The 19,590-nt window shown below is 40.8% G+C and overlaps 1 protein-coding gene across 2 annotated transcripts in view; it reads right to left on the bottom strand.

The window, feature by feature from the left end:
• Positions 1 to 17,750, bottom strand: part of DSC2 (desmocollin 2) — a 37,553-nt gene extending 19,803 nt beyond the window's left edge. For both annotated transcript variants that reach the window (XM_068993716.1, XM_068993717.1), the window contains exons 1-7: positions 17,634 to 17,750; positions 9,017 to 9,101; positions 7,651 to 7,850; positions 6,376 to 6,495; positions 4,840 to 4,995; positions 3,484 to 3,628; positions 2,131 to 2,297 (exon numbers count right to left, since the gene is read on the bottom strand). In XM_068993716.1, coding sequence (XP_068849817.1) covers positions 2,131 to 2,297; positions 3,484 to 3,628; positions 4,840 to 4,995; positions 6,376 to 6,495; positions 7,651 to 7,850; positions 9,017 to 9,101; positions 17,634 to 17,702 — 942 coding nt within the window. In that variant the 5' untranslated portion in view covers positions 17,703 to 17,750. The remainder of the gene's footprint in view (positions 1 to 2,130; positions 2,298 to 3,483; positions 3,629 to 4,839; positions 4,996 to 6,375; positions 6,496 to 7,650; positions 7,851 to 9,016; positions 9,102 to 17,633) is intronic.
• Between the last annotated feature and the right edge of the window lie 1,840 nt (positions 17,751 to 19,590).

Raw genomic sequence — 19,590 nt, 5'->3', positions numbered from 1 at the left:
CCTTGTAAATGCAGTAAAAATGATTAATTTTAACCACTGTTATTAAATCTCAACCTTCAGTCCACATGAAGAAATGGGAGGTATGTGTAAAAGCCCTTCTGCATAATATAATACGATGTTCTTCCAAGGAAAAGTACTTTCAGGATTGTTTGATTTAGAGGCTAAACTGTTTTTACATAAAAGACACCTAAGGTTATTCAGTTTGGTATCTGGAAGACATTTTGACACACATAAGGCAAATCTGTCACTTAAAGAAAAGGCTATCTGATGCAAATGATCAATTGGAGCTTTCAAGCAAAAATAAGGATTCTAGAAAACGTTTATGAACTATTGTGGTATTAATGGAGATGAGTAGGTGATTGTTTTAATATTGTTTAATTAAATGTGTCAATATTTGGAGGATCTGCATAACTCAGTGGGCCAGTATTTCCCATATGACCAATGCACGATGTTACAAAACCACACACGGTAAATAAATTGGTCACTTACAGTACAAGACAATGGATTTTGATGTGACTAAGTATGAAAGCTCACAGACAAGGCTTCTTAAGAGTGCACACTGCAAAAAGCATTTATGAAACTACCACCTGTCAAGCTTTGGGGTAGTATGTCTAAGAAGACTATCCACAATGATCTGGAGTTACTATTAAAACACTCCTTTCTATTCTAACTTCAGGTCATCCTGGATTTTCTTTATATACCTTGACTAAAACTAGATAACAGACTGATTGCAGGGGATATGAAAACTAATCACCCTTACATTAAGTCGGGTATTAAACAGATTTGTAAAATGTATAATAATGCTACTCCTCATTAAATTGTTTTGGAAATGTAATTATTTTATAAAAATATTATTTATATTAACATGTAATATCTTAAATGGGTAAGTAAATATATATTTTTTAATTTCTATCAGTTTTAAACATTTTTGGATTAAACAGTGATAAATATAACCCACATAAACAAAAGCCTAGAATTGTCAATAAAATTTAAGACTATAAACAGCTCCTGAGACCAGAAAACTTGCAAACCACTTCCCTAATTCATGGGAGAGGAAATGAATTAATACAGAGTTTTAGGAATCAAAGAGAAACCTGACAAACACATATTACTATATTTTAAAATTAAGGATTATAAATATAGGAAGTAGGCCAGATAAGCTATTATAAGAATTCAGATAAACAAATGCTAACAGTTGAGTAACAGTTGAATAACAAAATGAGTAATTACTAAACTAGTTTAGCTGCAGGGACAATGGATAGATGTGAATATAAGATCATTGTGGAGTTAGTAACATGCTTTGGAAAGTAATTTGACTTGCAAGAGAAGACATCAAATACAATTTTTAGAACATAAAGCGAAGGTGAAAATAGAAAAATCACTAAAGGAAAAGAACATTTTAATGTCATTTTAACTAAAAGCATGGGAAAGAGCAAGTTCAGAAGGAAAGAAGAATTCTAGACGCACTGCATCTTAGGTAGCTGTGAAATGTTCAAATAAGGATTCCTGTCAGTCAACTGAAAATGCTGAATCAGACATCAGCAAGAGAGAAACTTTCACTTAACCTATGTAAGAGGAAAATGTAGATGAGATTGCTAATCAAGTTACACAGATAGAAAAGCATTGTTATCTGTAGATAAGAAAATTCTACAAATTCCAAGTTTTACTGTACAATTACAACATTTCTTATTTTTTTCCAACTATAAATATGTTTATATTAGGAAATTTGATTTTATAAATCATATAATTCAGGAGAGAATGAATTAGCAGTTCAAAATAATGACCTCCATCAACCTACCTAAAAGAATTTTTGTTAGATTCACAATATGCTTTTCAAAAGCTTATCTGCAGGTGATATACAGAGAAACACAGGTGCACCAAAAGAGCCAACTCATTAGAAAAGACCCTGATGCTGAGAAGATTGAGGGCAGGACGAGAAGGGGACGACAGAGGATGAGACGGTTGGATGGCATCACTGACTCAATGGACATGAGTCTGAGCAAGCTCTAAGAGGTGGCGAAGGACAGGGAAGCCTGGCATTGGCATGCTGCACTCCATGGGATCGCAAAGAGTCGAACACGACTCAGTGATTGAACAACAAATCAGGTTTTATTTGTAAATATTTGTTACCTCTCTGTCTAGCTGAGATGATGTTGTGGTGATCACGCCTGTGGTTGGATGCATAGAAAAGAGGGTGGGTGATGCTGGAAACTGCTCAATGATGGAGTACCTCAGACGCGTGTGCAGTGTGTCAGGCTCATCTTTGTCTGTTGCACAAACCTGTCCCACGGTAGTACCTACATACACAAAAATCCTCTTTAATTTACAAAACCTTTACAGTTTCAACTTCCCCTTTGACTCCTCTCTCTCTACCACAAAAAAGTTTGGCATGACAAAATTAATAATAGGAATAGCATTTGTATATTTTCAGGATTCCATATAAAGTATCACTTCCTTTTAAATATCCCAGTGTTTGACCATATCCATATTTACTACGTTTACTGCATAATTTTATAAATGTTGATAATATCCCCCTATGGCCTTAGTATTTCTTAACTAAAGAATTCCAATTATTCTTTAAGCTTTTTCTATTTATAAGCCTGCACTTAAATTGATCCTATGGGTCAGTTGTGCTCTGAAAATTCTTAGCTTACTGAGATCTTTCTAGAGGAAGACTAAAAATCTAATTCTAACTCCTAGTTGAAATGGTCCATTTTTCAAGAGATTGAGAAAATTTATTCTCCAAGACCTTTATAACAATGCCCAGAATGCACGTGTGCATGCGTGCTAAGTCACACCAGTCGTGTACAACTCTTGCGACCCTATGGGCTGTAGCCCAGCAGGCTCCACTGTCCATGGGATTCTCTAGGCAAGAATACTGGAGTGAGTTGCCATCTCCTTCTCCAGGGGATCTTCCCGATACAGGCATTGAACTCACATATCTTACATCTCCTGCCTTGGTAGGCAGGTTCTTTACCACTAGGGTCACCTGAGAAGCCCAGCGATGCCCAGAATACAGTCTATCATTTAATCACTATAGAACATCAGCAGATCTCTTCAAGGCTAAGACTTCCACTGCTCAATAACTTCTTTTCAGAAAAAAAAAATTCTTAGAATATTTAGAAAATATGGCCTCTTAAAAGTATTTCTTTTATCTCACACAGAAAGGCAAACTAACATTGAATAACTCCTATTTTTCAGCCACTGTGCTTGGCATTCAAGGTTTACTGCACTTCATTTAACCTTGTACGTTAATATCTCATGTTACAGATGAAGGAAACAAAGCTTGTCAAGATTAAGAAACTTGCCCAAGGTCACAGCACACAACTAGCAAAAGGCAGAGTAAAATGCCTCCCACAGCCACCTGTCTGGCAAGTCCCTTATTTGTGGCAGCAGGCTTTGCTACCTCCCAGTAGCCAGAATGAAAGTCAGCTAATGAACTGAAACACTAAATTGCTGTACATTGCCAAGGTGGGTACTTACCAACTTTGCTGTTTTCAAAAACTTTAAAAATGTAATTTGTTTCTGTAAAAATTGGGTAGTTATCATTTTCATCCTCAATTCTGATGAGTAGGGTCAATGGATATTCTGGAGTATATCCATCTGGAGTTGTTGCAAAGGCAACCAGCTGTGAAGAGAGTAACATTGAAAAAAAAGCGAAAATAAAATATGGTTCAAACTTGCTTATGCTTTGCCTTTCATTTGGAGACTGTTAGGCATCACCATTTGTTACTACTTTTGGTGAGCATAATCTTAATGCCACAAGAGATGGCTAATTTCATGGTGTACTATAGCATTTATAATATATTATATCTAATATAATAACATAGATAAATTTGGTTTCCTCACCATTGCTGTATTGTTGTTCATGAGTGTAATGGTTTTTATTATTATTTTCTTGAAAGGGTCCTGAGAACTATTTTGTTTTGTTTGAAAGTTTCAAGTGCATGTATTTTAAATACAATTTTCTGGATCTTTTATAACTGAATTCTTAGGATTCCAAACTCCCCAGGTGTAGTCAACTGAGATACTATTTTATTTTCTAGTTAGAATTTTAGTCATATTGATGGCTATAGTTAGATAACTGCCTTCATAAGAATTAATTTAAAAAGGGGAATCAGAAATGGACCAAATGGCCATACATTGTGTCTAGAATGCAATTTATTCTTTTGATTATACAATATGAATTTAAATTCCATTTTATCTCCTAACAGCTGTCACAGAAAGAACAGACCATCACAGGTACTTAGAAGACCATGTCATAGTAATTAAGAAACTAAAGAATTAATTCATCCAGAAACATATAACTAAAGTTGAGTTAAGCAAAATGACCATTTCCTGTGGGAAATTCAATACAACATTAGGTTAAATTCTTACATTTTGACACTCATCCCCCATGGGAGGTTGCCTAGATGATGAAATGCTTTGTTATCCTAGTTAAACACTGTCCACACTCCTTACTTGCTCACAAATTAATTTTCTTTCATTGCAAAGGTTCTGAGGCTTAACTTCTGAGCTTGACTTATCTCCTACGGCATCATTCTCAGTACCATAAAGAGGTTCACAGATCTTTTCTGCCAAATAAATAACTACTTTCAAAGTGGTGCTCTTTTATCTTTGGAAAACAGAAATAGTAAAACTGTAATTCCCAGAACAATCTAATAAAACTGAAGACTATTTATTTTATAAAATTATTTTTTGCTTCCAGGCAACTATCAGGTCTGTACAATACTACCCAAGCACAGATGAGAAACTCAGGAGACAGAAAAGAGTAATTGAATTGAGGAAGAGAGGCGAAAGAGCCAAGCTTAATGCTACTAAACAATACGTAAACGTTACCTCAAACGATGGGTATGTTTCCCGATCTACAGGACGAGTACAAAACAGGTTTCCAGTATCTCTCTCTACATAAAATAAATTGCGAGGTTCTTTGTCAACTCCAGGCCCACTTATGGAATAGTAAATAGTGTAGTTTTGGGCTGTATCAGATTGAATCTAGAAAGTAGACAGTATATACATAAAAGACAAATTTGTATCTCAGCAAAACTTTCATCTACATATTTATGCAATCACATTGATATTTTTTATTACAATAAGTAATTACCTTCTTTAATTTATTATTATGTATGAATAAAAGACAACAATAGAATAAAGAAGCCTAATAATTGAGAAATTCAAGAGCAAGACATGAGGAAAATAATGAAGTAGCACCTTAGTTTTCCAGAATAACTAACAAATACTTTCACTACATGTGAAAAGCATGGATCAAGCATTCTGGACTTTTCTTGTCTTAGAAAACAAAGTATTCTGAGCATGAAAAGTTATCCTTTTGTCAACTGTTTTAACACCTGAAGTTTTATTATATATAACATAATATTTGAGACATTGGATTTAAAGTATACTATCTGTAGGGCAAACATTGGAAAGTGGTTTCCTTAATTAGTTTTTATTTCTCAGCATTGTCTTTATCATAGGAGTTCAACAGAAGGATGAAAAAGAGTGAAAATGGAAATGACAGACTATCCTGGTGAATGTGCTACTTCGATATTTGATTCAAAAGGAAAATTTTCTCTAGGATTTCCCCAGCAATCCAATGATTAAGACTGCCTTTGAATGCAGGGGGCATGTGTTTGATCCCTGGTCAGGGAACTAAGATTCTACATCAAAAAACATTTTTTTCCAAAGTGTTTTCATCTCTTAGTAGGATATTGACTACCTATCAGGATGATTCACAATTATTTTCAGAACATTTTTTTCTCAATTTTAAAATGCTCTTCTCTCAGTTGCACTGAATTTATTGGTGGGCTCTAAATAAGGTATCTTTCTCACCGATTCAAGAATAGGTGGAAAAGAAATCTAAGGGCTAGACTGACTCGTAGTGAGCGCTGGTGGAGGAAGGCACAAACATTTGCTGACATTTCCACTGAAAATTAGCAGAGAGAGAAAATGTGGACCCAGTGTGATTTAACAGTGAACTTGGAAAGAAACCATGGAAAGGTGTACCGTCTTTCCCTTTCATGGCATTTGACTTTTTATCAACAATTTCATCCTTTATTATGGAAGATGTTTGGGGGTTTTCTAGACTACATCCAGGCTCTGAGATACACTTGATGATATGAAAACCCATTGAAGAAGCATGTGTTTGAGAGTGCTAGATGGGCTTTACAGCTTTATAAATGGCTTTTGCATGACTACAAATGCAAAAAAGTTTATGCAGGTATAGAGAGATGTATTTATACCACATATTGAAGCATATGATAGACACACTCATTCACTTATATACACATTTTTTAAAATAATTGCATACTCATTGTCCAAATTTTTAAAAGAGATGGAAACCATAGACTCTCACAGTGAAAAGAAAGTAAATTGTACCTGTTGAAGAAAAAGTGGGAATGGACCCAAGGAATTCTCAGGCACTGAGCAAGGAATAGGAGCCCATCTTCTCTTGGCACGCCTCAAAACCTTTTCCTGAGAATGCCTTTTCTTTAGTACCTCAATTTAGAAAACAACAACAACAAAAAATAATCAAGTCAACAGCTACTTTATTTTTAAACTTGAAAACTGATACATCTTTCTTCTCTTGTTATCTCATGAGGATTAGCTGGGGAGGCGTAGGACCATGGTAGTGCTTGAAAACTAAACAAAATGTCAATATCATTTTAAAAAAAAAGAAGAAGAAGAAGAAGAAAACCCTGCCCTAACTGTTATCTCAACAATCCTCTTGAGAAAATAACTTGGTGGGAACATGGAAGAGAGAGAGATGGAATCGGAAGCCTAGAAGCAAAACTGGAAAGAAAAATTTACTATTGCCACATTGCCATGCAGAAACACAGGAGGAGAGATATGCAAAGAACGTTAAGTGGATAGGTGCCCTTCTAAATTCAGCGTAAGCATCTTCCACTCACCAGCAACTAGGAAGAGCCAGGGGACCAACAGAGAGATCTGTGTCAGAAGGAGGAGAGAAACAGTGACAACTCTCAGACGGCCGTCATGAGTAATGGCCAGGGCCTGAACAGAAGTCATTTTGATTTTGGGTGTCACAAAGTCGACTGCGTGCATGAGATCCAAACCTTCACCTAAAATAGCCCTCCATTTTCTAAGAGTAAAAATTATGCCAAGATACATGAAACCTATCTCTGAAGGCCTCAGGTGTGATGACCCAAGTACCACTGCCCAAATAAGACATCATAGTAAGCAACATGTCATACGAGTAAGTAACATGTCATAGTGAGTAAGTAACATGTCATAGTAAGTAAGTAACATGTCATATGAGTTCCTGAATCTTTAAAAGCTACATACCCCAAATTACATACGAATATCTTAAGCAATAATGTCTATTGTTTTGGAAACCTACTCCACAGTGAAGATCAAGAAACGTTGCTCCATGTCTAATCTCAAGTTCTCATTCTGTCCCATATGCCAACTTCTCCTTTTATGCCCCAAATAGAAGGAAATTATAACCTGGGATAACCTAGGTTGAGCCACTCTTTTCCATTTCCACACTGTTATCTTGAGTCATGGTTTTCCTTCTTCTTCAAGCTAAACTAACCCCTATCTTGTCTGATTCACATCTTCTCTGCTCATGTGAGTTACACCTGAAGAAGTCAATTCATCATACTTCATTTTTTTCATCATACTTTGGCATACCTTTGTTTGATGCTCTAAAAGGACAAGTATTTCCTTCTCTTCGTGGGTCTCTGTGTTGGAAAGCAGTATGGTAAAAGAGCTCTTCTCTGAGGACAAAAGAATGGCATGTGTTGTATAGACTGAACCATCTTCTAAAATTTGGAAATCAGGGTCTCTTGAGTGAATGAGAGTTGCAGATTTAAAGCACTCCTTCAGGTTAACTGTAGAAAATGCACAGAGCATTCATTTGTGAGGTAAATCAAAGCAATATATAATTTTAACCGTAAGCTATGCATTCGAGGTGGGACAATCAAAAACTTTAACTACATTGACACTTGTAAATTTTGCATTTTTTAAAAGGACATATGAAACTACATGGTTAATTAAGTTGTTCTTAATTACACATATCTACCATGTCTTTTACCTACTTCACATCCTTTTTTAAAAAGAGACATTTGTTCTTAAAGACATGTAAACTCCACAGTTTGAATAGTAAACTCACACCAAAAGAAGTTTTTCTTTATTAACTGAAACTAGCCACAGAGCAACACAATAAAACACATAAATTAAGTTAAACAGAACCTAGAAATTAAAACTGGGAGTTATTAAATTATTACTGAACTCTGCATCTGTTGTTAAATAGTCATCATATTCTGTCTCTACATTGATCCGATCTTTAGTTATACATTTGAGTTATATGAAAAAAACTAATTGAAAAGCAATGAAAGTGTTAGTCTCTCAGTCATGTCTGACTCTTTGCGACCTCATGGACTAGAGCCCACCAGGCTCTTCTGTCCATGGAATTCTCCAGGCAAGAATACCGGCGTGGGTTGCCACTTCCTCCTCCAAGGGATCATCCCCACCCAAGAATCAAACCCCAGATCTCCTGCATTGCAGGTGGATTCTTTACCATCTAATTTTTACCATTCTTTGCCATCTGATTCGTCATCATCTTTACCATTCTTCCCCACCAGAAAAGCCCATTTAAAAAAAAAAAAACAAAAAACTTGGAAATAAATGTCAGGAAGATGCCAAAATAGTTTAGGACAAAAATCCAAAAACCACACCTTTAAACTCAAGAAATAGTTTCAATACTATTTCCCAATTTCAAAGACATGTTTTGACGCATACCATAGCCTACATCTAATGTAAATATTAGTAATTACTTCATTAAGCAAATTAAAACAATTTAATGTTATATAATGTCTTTCAATAAAGAACAATATTTCATTCACTGGATTGACACATGTATTAAAAAGTATTGTATTACAATGTATTGTATTAGTTTTAACTATTAATTCCAACACAGTCACTCTTCTAAAGATTACACTAATTTTACAAGATCACAGCAAATTAGGATTTATTACATACTGTGGCAATTTCTTACCTCTACCAATAAATTTTTCAGCATCTAGTTTAGCGGGAACATGTAGTGTAACTGTTTTGCAGGCATCACAGGCAAATGTTAAGATCTAAAACAAATCAATATTATGCATGAAAAAGAGCCTTTTCATGTGTACGCAGTTTGCACACATTTGTATAATTATAAATCGGTTTATAAAATTATCAAAATAAAATGCCAAGCATATAATGGGATTAAGAATTCAGAAAAAAAATTGCATAGAATAAAACCAATAGAGAGCCATGGCTCCTTCCCTCAAAAGGCATGTAAACCCAGAGAATTCCTTATCCTCTTGGGATTTGTTTCCTAGTCTGAAAATGGAGTTAATAATGGAGAAGGAAATGGCAACCCACTCCAGTATTCTTGCCTGGAAAATCCCAGGGATGGAGGAGCCTGATGGGCTGCCGTCTATGAGGTCGCACAGAGTCGGACACAACTGAAGCGACTCAGCAGTGGCAGTAGCAGCAGTAATGACACCCTTTTGTGGGAAAACACTGGAAACTATTAGGAAGGCAGCTGCTGCTGCAAAGTCGCTTCAGTAGTGTCTGACTCTGTGCAACCCCATAGACGATAGCCCACCAGGCTTCCCCATCCCTGGGATTCTCCAGGCAAGAACACTGGAGTGGGTTGCCATTTCCTTCTCCAATGCATAAAAGTGAAAAGTGAAAGTGAAGTCACTCAGTCGTGTCCGAGTCTTAGCAACTCCACGGACTGCAGCCCACCAGACTCCTCCATCCATGGGATTTTCCAGGCAAGAGTACTGGAGTGGGGTGCCATTGCCTTCTCCGAGGAAGGCAGCACAGATATGCAAAAATAACAAAATAAAAACAAATCTAATGAGTCAGCAAACCATTTCAATTATCTGTGAACTGCCTATGAGTTGTGGTACCAAATCAAAAATATTCTAAAGAAAAGCCCAACACTTTTAAAGAAAAGCCCTGACTCACTGCCATGGAGATATTTAAAAATTATTTACATGTGACCCCACACATACACGCACACAATTTTGAAATATGAACTTATTTTGAACTTCTCATTAATGAAAATTAAGGTTAGTGTTAAAAATATTTCACTTAAAAAATGTAAACGAAAAAAAAATTTTTTTTTTAAGTTAACGATTTAGTGATTTATGGTGAACGAGTTCCAATACAATACATATCTGAGCCCACTGAAAATAAATTTGGTTCTCACTGAAACTATAAACGGATGCTTCTGAAAGATTCTTTTTTCCCTATATTTTTGCAAAGGTTTTTGACCAAAAGCAAAATAACTAACCAGCATTTACATTGTTATTTAAAAATCTATAAACATAAATTAAAATTGTCAAAATTGGAATGAAAATTTTTATCTCCAAACACATTGCTGCTGCTGCTAAGTCACTTCGGTCGTGTCCAACTCTGTGTGACCCCAGAGACAGCAGCCCATCAGGCTCCCCCGTCCCTGGGATTCTCCAGGCAAGAACACTGGAGTGGGTTGCCATTTCCTTCTCCAATGCATGAAAGTGAAAAGTGAAAGTGAAATCGCTCAGAGCGACCCCATGGTCTGCAGCCTACCAGGCTCCTCTGTCCATGGGATTTTCCAGGCAGGAGTACTGGAGTGGGGTGCCATTGCCTTCTCCCCCAAAACACATTAAAGACCCTTTAATTATCCAATTTAAATTGTGTATGTACGACTAAGCATGGCAGAGATTACATTTCAATTGGAACTGAGCAATGAACATAACCAAGAGACTATACTCGAATAAAAATATTGAGAAACAAAAAGATGAGGAGAATTGTCACTGGTTGCCTAGTCTAGAGCCAAGAGGAGGACATGTGAAGAGCCCAGCTCAGGGTGACAGAAAGCACACACCCACTGATTCATTCAACCCATGTTTCTTGGTTGCCGCCCAGGTGCCAGGCAGTGTTCAAAGGCTACCACAGTGAACAAAGAGAACTCCTTGACTTCACTGAGATTATTTTACAATGAGAGACAAAAAGTCAATACACAAATGCACAAAGATCACATAACGCCACGAGTTAAGTGTTACAAGAAAAGTAAAACAGGGAGAGAGGGTGATAAAAGAAAAGTCCAGGATGAAATAAGAAAGCAAACCAATTCACTGACTAGGGGAGAGCCTTCCAAGTGGAGCAAAACCGCAGCAAAGGCCCTGAGAGGCGGCTTCACCTGGAGTGTCAAAGGAACACAAAGGAGCCTGGAGCTGTAAATACAGGTTTCCCAGGTGGCTCAGTGGTAAAGAATCTGCCTGCCAAGCAGGAAACATGGGTTTGATCCCTGGGTCAGCAAGATCCCCTGGAGAAGGGAATGACTACCCACTCCAATATTCTTGCCTAACAAATCCCATGGGCTGAGAAGCTTGGTAGGCTACAGTCCATGGGATCACAGAATTGGACCCAACTGAGCAACTCAAACAACAAACATAACGGCAGTAAACACAGAGAGGGACGAGTGACAGGACGATACTGAAAAGACAGTCGTGGGCACAGGAACGAGGACACCTTTATTCTGAGGGCAAAGAGAAGCAACAATATGTTTAGAGACTGTGGCATCACGTTGTGAGCATTTACACAGATTCATTCAGGTGGCCACAGGAAAACAGACGGAAAAGCGAAAGCGTTTGTCGCTCAGTCAAGTCCAACTCTTTGTGACCCCATGGTCTGTAGCCCACCAGGCTTCTCTGTCCATGGAATTCTTCAGGCAAGAATACTGGAGTGGGTTGCCATTTCCTCCTCCAGGGGATCGTTCCCACCCAAGAATCAAAGCTGGATCTCCTGCATTGCAGGCAGATTTTTTACCATCTGATTTTTAGCATTCTTTGCCATCTGATTCTTCACCACCTTTACCAGTAGCCAGTCTGCTCTGTCCATGGAATTCCCCAGGCAAGAATACTGGAGTGAGTAGCCATTCCCTTCTCCAGGGGACCTTCCCAATCCAGGAATCGAACGCACATCTTCTGCATTGAAGGCAGATTCTTTATTTTCTGAGCCACCAGAGAACATACTATAGAGGACCAGAGTGGAAGCAAGGAGGAACCTAAGACAGGAGGGGTGGTGACTTGGACTAAGGTGAAAATGATGGAAAAGGTGAGGATGGCCAAACTAAGACAGCATCTCAGATAACAGTGTTCTGGACATCCACTCACTCATTCATTCAACAAATATTTATTGAATGTCTAATATGTTCCAGACACAAGCAGCAAACAGGGTTCTCATGAAACACTCAAGTCAAAGGTAAGACATTTGCAATTTCAATACAGGAGGATAAAAGCTATGACAGGGAAGTTCAGGGTGCTTTGGGAGAGCGCTGGGAACCAGCCCCTTCTAAGGCACAGGTGAAGAGGGGAGACATGTTAGTCACGTCCGAGGGAGGCCGAGCTTGTTGTTCCCAACACAGGAACTGCATGTGCAAAGACCCAGAGAAGCTACAAACCTGAAAATGCCATTTGCCCTGGTTGATGTACATAGCACAAGAGGGAGAGGAACTGAAAATGGATTCAGAGAAGCGGGTGTGGGGGAGAGTCTCAACAGCCTTCACACAGGACACACAGAGATCTTTTTTCCCTAAAGATACTAAGAAATCAAAGATTTGTTTTAAGCAGATAAATGACATAAGCAAGCTTTCCAGGTGGCTCAGCTGTAAAGAATTTGCCTGCAAAGCAGGGCCACGGGAGATGTGGGTTCAATCCCTGGGGCGGGAAGATCCCCTGAAGGAGGGCAAGGCAACACACTCCATAATTCTTGCCTGGATAATCTCATGGACAGAGGAGCCTGGTGGGCTACAGTCCATGGGGTTGCATAGAGTTGGACCAGACTGAAGCAACTTAGCGTGTGTGCGCGCACACACACACACACACACACACACACACACAAATGACATAAGCAACTTTCTATTGGAATAAGGTAACTCTGACCAGTGTGACAAATGAACTCGGGAACAATTTTCTTTGCCAAGAAGGGACCTAGGGCGTTCAGTCAAGTCCCCGGGCCAAAACTAAAAATGATGGATACATGTTTTTAAACCATCCTAAGATATCTTACAAGGAAGTCCTAGGCAAACACTGAGGATTAAGATGGAACACAGGAGTAACCAGAAAAAACTTCTAATCTGAAAAGATTAGATTTTGGTTTTTTGCCTCAAATAGAAGGGAGTAAAATCAAAGCATGGATCTGCCCAAGATCTAAGGGAAGAGCCACTCACGTTAATCTGGATTCCCAAATGCAGAACCTTCACTGTAGGTATGAGCTAGAAGCAAACTAGACTCGCATGGACTTGTGAGCCACCCTCATGTCATTCGGATGGTCTAGGAAACTCAAGCCACTAAGTAAGTAGACTTAGCATGTGATCAGCACCATGGCTGCTGAAAACCATTTGGCCAAATTCAATAACCATTCTTAAACTTTTTTTAAAAAAAAGAGCCCCCAGTAGGAATTGATAAGTGCTATTTCAATATGAATTTTATTTTACATGATAATCACATCACCAATAGGCACTAGGATAGCCTCACTAAACTCAGAAACAAGATGGACTTCCCAAGGGTCATCACCTATAGTTAACATTACATTAAAGTATATTAGATATATGAATGAAAAGAAGGAGGTAAAATGCATTTGATATGACTATTTATCTGGAAAACCCAAGCAAATTAACCATAAAACAGTAAGAGAATTTCAGTAAGGGTGCAGAAATAACTGCTAAAATACACAAACCATTAGTCTTCATCCACATAAAGCCAGTTAAGCAATATATTGGGAAAAAAAAAATCATTTTTAAAAGTGGTAAAAGAAAAAAAGCTAGAATACCAAAAAGTAAACTGAAGCTTAAGTGAGAAAAATCTGAAAATTTTTCTGAAGGACACAAAAGAAGACTTGCACAAAAATAAATATGTATCATTATTTTGAATAGAAAAAAATCAACAATGTAAGTATATCAATTTACACAAAGTTAAATTATGAAGTTTATGAACCTAGCAAATCCCAACAGTACTTTTTTTCCAGAACTAGACAAGCTAACTTAAAAGATCATAAGGAAACCCAGAGATTGTCATAATGAGCAAACGAACTTAAGTCAGACAGGAGAAACAGCCTATGACATCCCTTATACACAGAATCTAAAAAGAAATGATACAAATGAACTTACTCAGAAAACAGAAATAGACTCACAGACTTAAGAGAACAAACTTATGGTTGCATAAATCGGGTGGCAAGGATAGTTAGGGAGTCTGGGATGGACATGTACACACTATTATATTTAAAATGGATAACCAGACTTCCCTGGTGGTACAGTAGATAAGAATCTGCTGCCAATGAGGGAGATACTGGTTCGATCCCTGATCGGGAAAATTCCACATGCCATGCTGCAACAACCAAAGCCCAGGCCCAGCAACAAGAGAAGCCACTGCAATGAGAAGGCCACTCACGACAACGAAGAGCAGCCCCCTGCTCGCCACAACGAGAGAGCCCACCATGCACCGCAGGAAGACTCAGTGCAGCCAAAAATAAATAAATTAAAAAAAAACAATTCAGGCTTAAAAAATAATAATAAAATGGATAATCTACTAAACAGCACAGGGAACTCTGTTCAATATTATGTGGTAGCCTGGATGGGAGGGGAGTTTGGGGAAGAATGGATACAGTTATAAGTACCACTAAGTCCTTTTACTGTTCTCCTGAAACTATCACAACATTGTCAGTCAGCTACACCCCAATACAAAATAAAAAGGTTTTTAAAAAATGAAGTGATAATTGATATGTTTTCAAAGAGGTCATAAGGAAAAAATAAACAATTAATAAACAAAAACAGAAAAATTATGAAAAAAAAAGCAGTGAAAGGATATTAGCTTTAAATGACAGTGAAAGGTCTTAGGAAGTCTCAGTAATTAAACAATGCAGCATTTGGTATATCAACAGAACGAAGTGCATACAAATGGGATAGAAAGAAGCAAAACAGTTTCTATTCACATTTGTTACAACCCATATAGATCATAAAGGTTGTAATTTTTTGTTACACTCACCAACCATCTAAGAGCTTCTATTTCTCCACATTCTTGCCTACAGAACCTGCTCTCAAACTTTTGGATGTTTGCCAAATGAGAAATGACATTTCAATATAGTTTTAAAATTCACCTTTCCCTATTATGAGTGAGGCTGAAATATTTTATGAGACATTTTTATTACTTTATGGTTTTTCATGTTAATGCTGGACTTGATTTATAAGAACTCTTTATGTATTGGTAGATTAGCTTTTTCATAAAGGCTCCAATCACAAGATGAAATTGCATTAAGGAATGACTTGAATTTAACAATGGAGATCCCTGACTACCTTAGAGAGAGAAGCTTCATTAGGTGTTGGGCAGAAAGTCACTCAGTCATGTCTGATTCTTTGAGACTCCCTGGACGGTAGCCCACCAGGCTCTTCTGTTTGTGAAGATTCTCCAGGCAAGAATACTGGAGTGGGTTACCATGCCCTCCTTCCGGGAAACTTCTCCACCCAGGGATCAACCCCGGGTCTCCTGCATTGCAGGCAAATTCTTTACGTCTGAGCTATAGTGGAAGTACATTGAGGTGGAGGCGGAGTGCAAATGTGTGAGGTGAGGCAGGACTAGGAAGTTGGGAGCTGGTTCATGGAATGGTGAAGGATTACTTGGGTGCATGGGGAGGAAGAGATTATGTCTCACAAGCCATTTTTATTCAGTAATGCTTCTCTTCTCTACACACATACACACACACACACACGAGGCTCACAATCACATCTGAGGCTGCCAGGGCTCTTCAGACGTGCACAGGAGCCTCAGAAGAGCTCAACCCGACCAGCAAAAATGCAGCAAGATGAGGGGTGCGGCCAGAGTCACTCCACTTCTGGCCAATGCAGCTTTGAAGCTAAGGAAGGTCAAAGAAAGAGGATTATTCAACCTTAGATTATTCCCTATATCTGCTTTTTCTAAAAAGAATCTGAGAAGACACACAGAAACTTCTGTTAGTATATCAGTGTTAGTTGCTCAGTCGTGTCCTACTCTTTGCGACCAGGTGGACTGTAGCCTGCCCGTCTCCTCTGCCCATGGAATTCTTCGGGCATGAATACTGGAGTGGGTTGCCATTCCCACCTCCAGGGGATCCTCCCGACCCAGGGATCAAACCTGGGTCTCCTGCATTGGAGGCAGATTCTTTACCATCTGAGCCGCCTGGGAATATTTATGACCTGTGCATTTCATTGCCTGAGCCTAATTGTGCTCTTTTCCTTAAAGGTCAATGGTTCAGAAAGAAGTGTCCAAAAAAAAGGGGGGGGGGGGGGCGTGGGGGAGTCGACTTTACTGAGAATCTAATCAAAATCAAGATACATTTTATGACCGTTATTTACATATTCCATTCTCGAGTTCCTCGACAGTGAACTGTTAATTGCTGTGCACCGGGCCCTTTGTGTTATTAACGTGCCCCAGGAAATGAGTTAAGGTTTGAAGTCCAGAAGGAAAGCCATTCTAATGATAGCAACAACTGCAATTTCATTCATTAAAAATTTCAGGAATTCCGTGAAACAGGAGAGCGGTAGAGTAAGGGAAATTAACTGGATATTTCACGCCGCCAGTTCCCCCAGTCCCAGAAGGAATTCCCCGACTGTCTGTTCTCCAGGTTCGTCCTCGCGTCCTTCAGGTTTGCCTGGAGCCCTAACGCCTGCGGCTCAGCTTGAAAAGCCCACTACGGGCTTAGCCCCCTTGCTCTCGGTCTCCGTGACTTTTCTCCTCCCAGGGTACCCCGGGAGCTCTGTCTGGGGAACTCCTGGTCCCACACTTTCTCAGCCGCTGCTGCCCCTCCCCCAAGGAGATCCCGGGCTTTTCTGCCCGGGGGCGGCGGGGTGAGGGTGGTGGCGCTGTCCTTTCCAAATAAGGCCACCCCCACTTTCTTTCAGCGCTCTGGGGAGGTGGGCTTGTAGCTATTGTGTTTCACAAAGTGGAAAAAGAAACTGGAGCTGGAGGGCGAGGAGGGTCGGGCGGTGGGAGGAAGAATCCGGATGCCTCCGAGGCGACCATTTCCCCAAAGTTTAAAGGGAGTGAAAACTCACGTGCGGACCCACAACGGAAACCTTAACTGAGGACCATCTGGGAGCTGTCTACCATTTTCACGCGCAGAGGGTCCAGACCGCTCGGTCTCCGCGCTTCCCTCCCCTTCACCTACAGCCTAAGATAAATTCCCCAAAAGGCGCCTAGACCTCTCTTTCACCCCAGGATCTGCGCGTTTGGTCGCGTCCGCCCAGCGGCTCGCCTGGTCGGTGGCCGGAACCCGACCCTGAGCTGGCCTGGACTGTCCTCCCCGGCGAGGTCAGCGGGCTGGAGGGGCTCGGAGGCTCGTACCCAGGGGCCACGGATTTGCATGGGCGTTTGCAGCCGCTACAGGAGACACCCTCCTCCTCGTCCCCTGCGGGATCGAAGCACCCAGGTCGCCGTCCTCTGTCTGCCCTCCCCCACCCCAACCGACTGCACTTTTGCAGCCAGCCCCAAGCGCCAAGAACCCCCGCCTGGCTCGCCACCCACAGATCTCTGCTCCCAAAGGTGCCCCTCTCTCCCAAATCTGTCCGTGCGCCCTCCGGGCCCTGTGTCCAGGCGGCCACTCACCGCGAGGGTCAGCAGGAGTTGCCGGCAGAGGGCCCCGCTGGGGGAGCCTGGGGCTCGGGCTGGCGCCATGGGAGGACTCCGGGGTAGGTCGCCGGCCGAGGCACCCGGAGGCCGGGGGAGGGAGGGCGCGGCAGGGCGAAGGGCCGCGGCCGGGGCGCAGGAGTGCGAGGCCAAGAACCTGGCGCGCGGAGGAGCTGCTTTTCTTCTCGGTTTTTCTGAAGCTCCAGCCTCTCAGCCCAAAGGCTTTTCCTCGGACCGAGGGTGGGGTTTCCAGGCGCGTCCGAAAGACACCGATCGGCCCCTCCTAGGTATTTTCTTAAGTCTTCATTTCTGGAAGAACGCAACAGGTGGGAACTCCCTTTCGCCGCCACCCTTTTACCTGCGCTAGGTGTTTCTCACCAGCGGACGCCACCTATATGCCCCATCTCCCCCCACCCCCCCACGCCCCGGTGTCCGCCTGGAGGATTAACAGCTGGCCCTGCCCAGCAGAAGCCCTGACTGTACAAAGACTCATTCCCCGAGCGCGCCGGGCCGCGGGAGGGGGCGAGGACCGCGGCGCGCTCCCGACCCGACTCCGCCCCGCGCGCTGTGGTCAGTTGCAGACCCGCAGAGGCCGCCGGGGAAGGAGGTGGAGAGGTCGGACTTTGGTGTCGCGGCTGCCTGAGGCCCACCTAGTAGAGGATTGGCCCCAGGGGGACTGGACTTCCCTGGTGGCTCAAACGGTAAAAAATCCGCCTGCAATGCGGGAAACGGGTTCGATCCCTGGGTTGGGGAGATCCCCTGGAGGAGAGCATGTATTCTCCAGTATTCTTGCCTGGAGAATTCCCATGGACAGAGGAGCCTGGCTGACTGCAGTCCTTGGGATCGCAGAGTCGTACACGCCTGAGCGGTCAAGCACCCAGGGAAACTGTTTCCCATACTCTCCTGGAGTTAATTTCCTGCGGACAACCAGTATGCACACGTTTCTTGGGGTCTTGTTTGATCGTTGGTTTCCGGGGAGAGGTTTGTCTTTTTTTTTTTTTTTTTTTTTTGGTAAATAAATGTCATGGCCAGAATAATAACGATACAAGGAAATTGAAATAATTAGTTAATTAAAATAAGGGAATCCAGGCATCAAGGGTGAGTTAACTATGGAATCTTTCTGAGATCCTAGACGTTGGCCAAATGTGGCCTCCTGATTTTCTCCAAGACCCTTCTTTGTCACAGTTAAAGCCAACCACTGACCTTCTTATCACTTAGCTCCTAAGTTGGACTCCTGGACGTCTCACTGAGATTTCTTCCTTTCCCATCACCCAAACCAGAGTTTGTGGTAAGAAAAGAAAAAGAATAGGATAGAATCTATGTTTAGGTTTGAAGTATACTTAAACCAGGTGAATTATAGGAGTGCTTAACCTGGAAGATTAAAATATAAAAGCAGTGTTCTTGCAGCTCTTCAGAAAGCAATGACGGGGCATTCTGACTCATTATGCCGTACCTCTTTTCAATTACTGGCTTAAACTAGAGAAGTCTGACCACAAAGGAGAAACCTGTCCCATTTCATTTGGTTTGTCTGCACAGGGGTGTGTGGAGAAACCTGTTTGAAAAGCCAGCCATAACACTCAGATTTCAGCTGTTGAAAACATGTGTGCTCCCAATACCATTATACACAGAGCCAAAATTATAATATTGACCATATACTTAAATTCAAGAGTATTGTCAAACAGTGCCTGTCTTACATTCTAAGTATTAGTCCCATGCTCTGTTTTATTATTGAATGACACATAGTGAGCTGTTCTGTTGTCTCCATGTTTATAAAATTATTACTGAAACTTTGCTTGTAAAATCAGCCTGGGTCATCGGCATGAGACTCTGGTTGACATCCTTCTGTTTCCACATTTTTTAACCCTTATGTTTTTCCAGCAGTGATTTCATTAACACTCCTCATCCTGTTAATGATGATATCATGCCAGTTTCGTCT

This window comes from Capricornis sumatraensis, chromosome 21, assembly GCF_032405125.1.
Source record: "Capricornis sumatraensis isolate serow.1 chromosome 21, serow.2, whole genome shotgun sequence".
NCBI classification, from domain to species: domain Eukaryota; kingdom Metazoa; phylum Chordata; class Mammalia; order Artiodactyla; family Bovidae; genus Capricornis; species Capricornis sumatraensis.
This window is presented reverse-complemented; position numbering and strand designations above follow the sequence as displayed.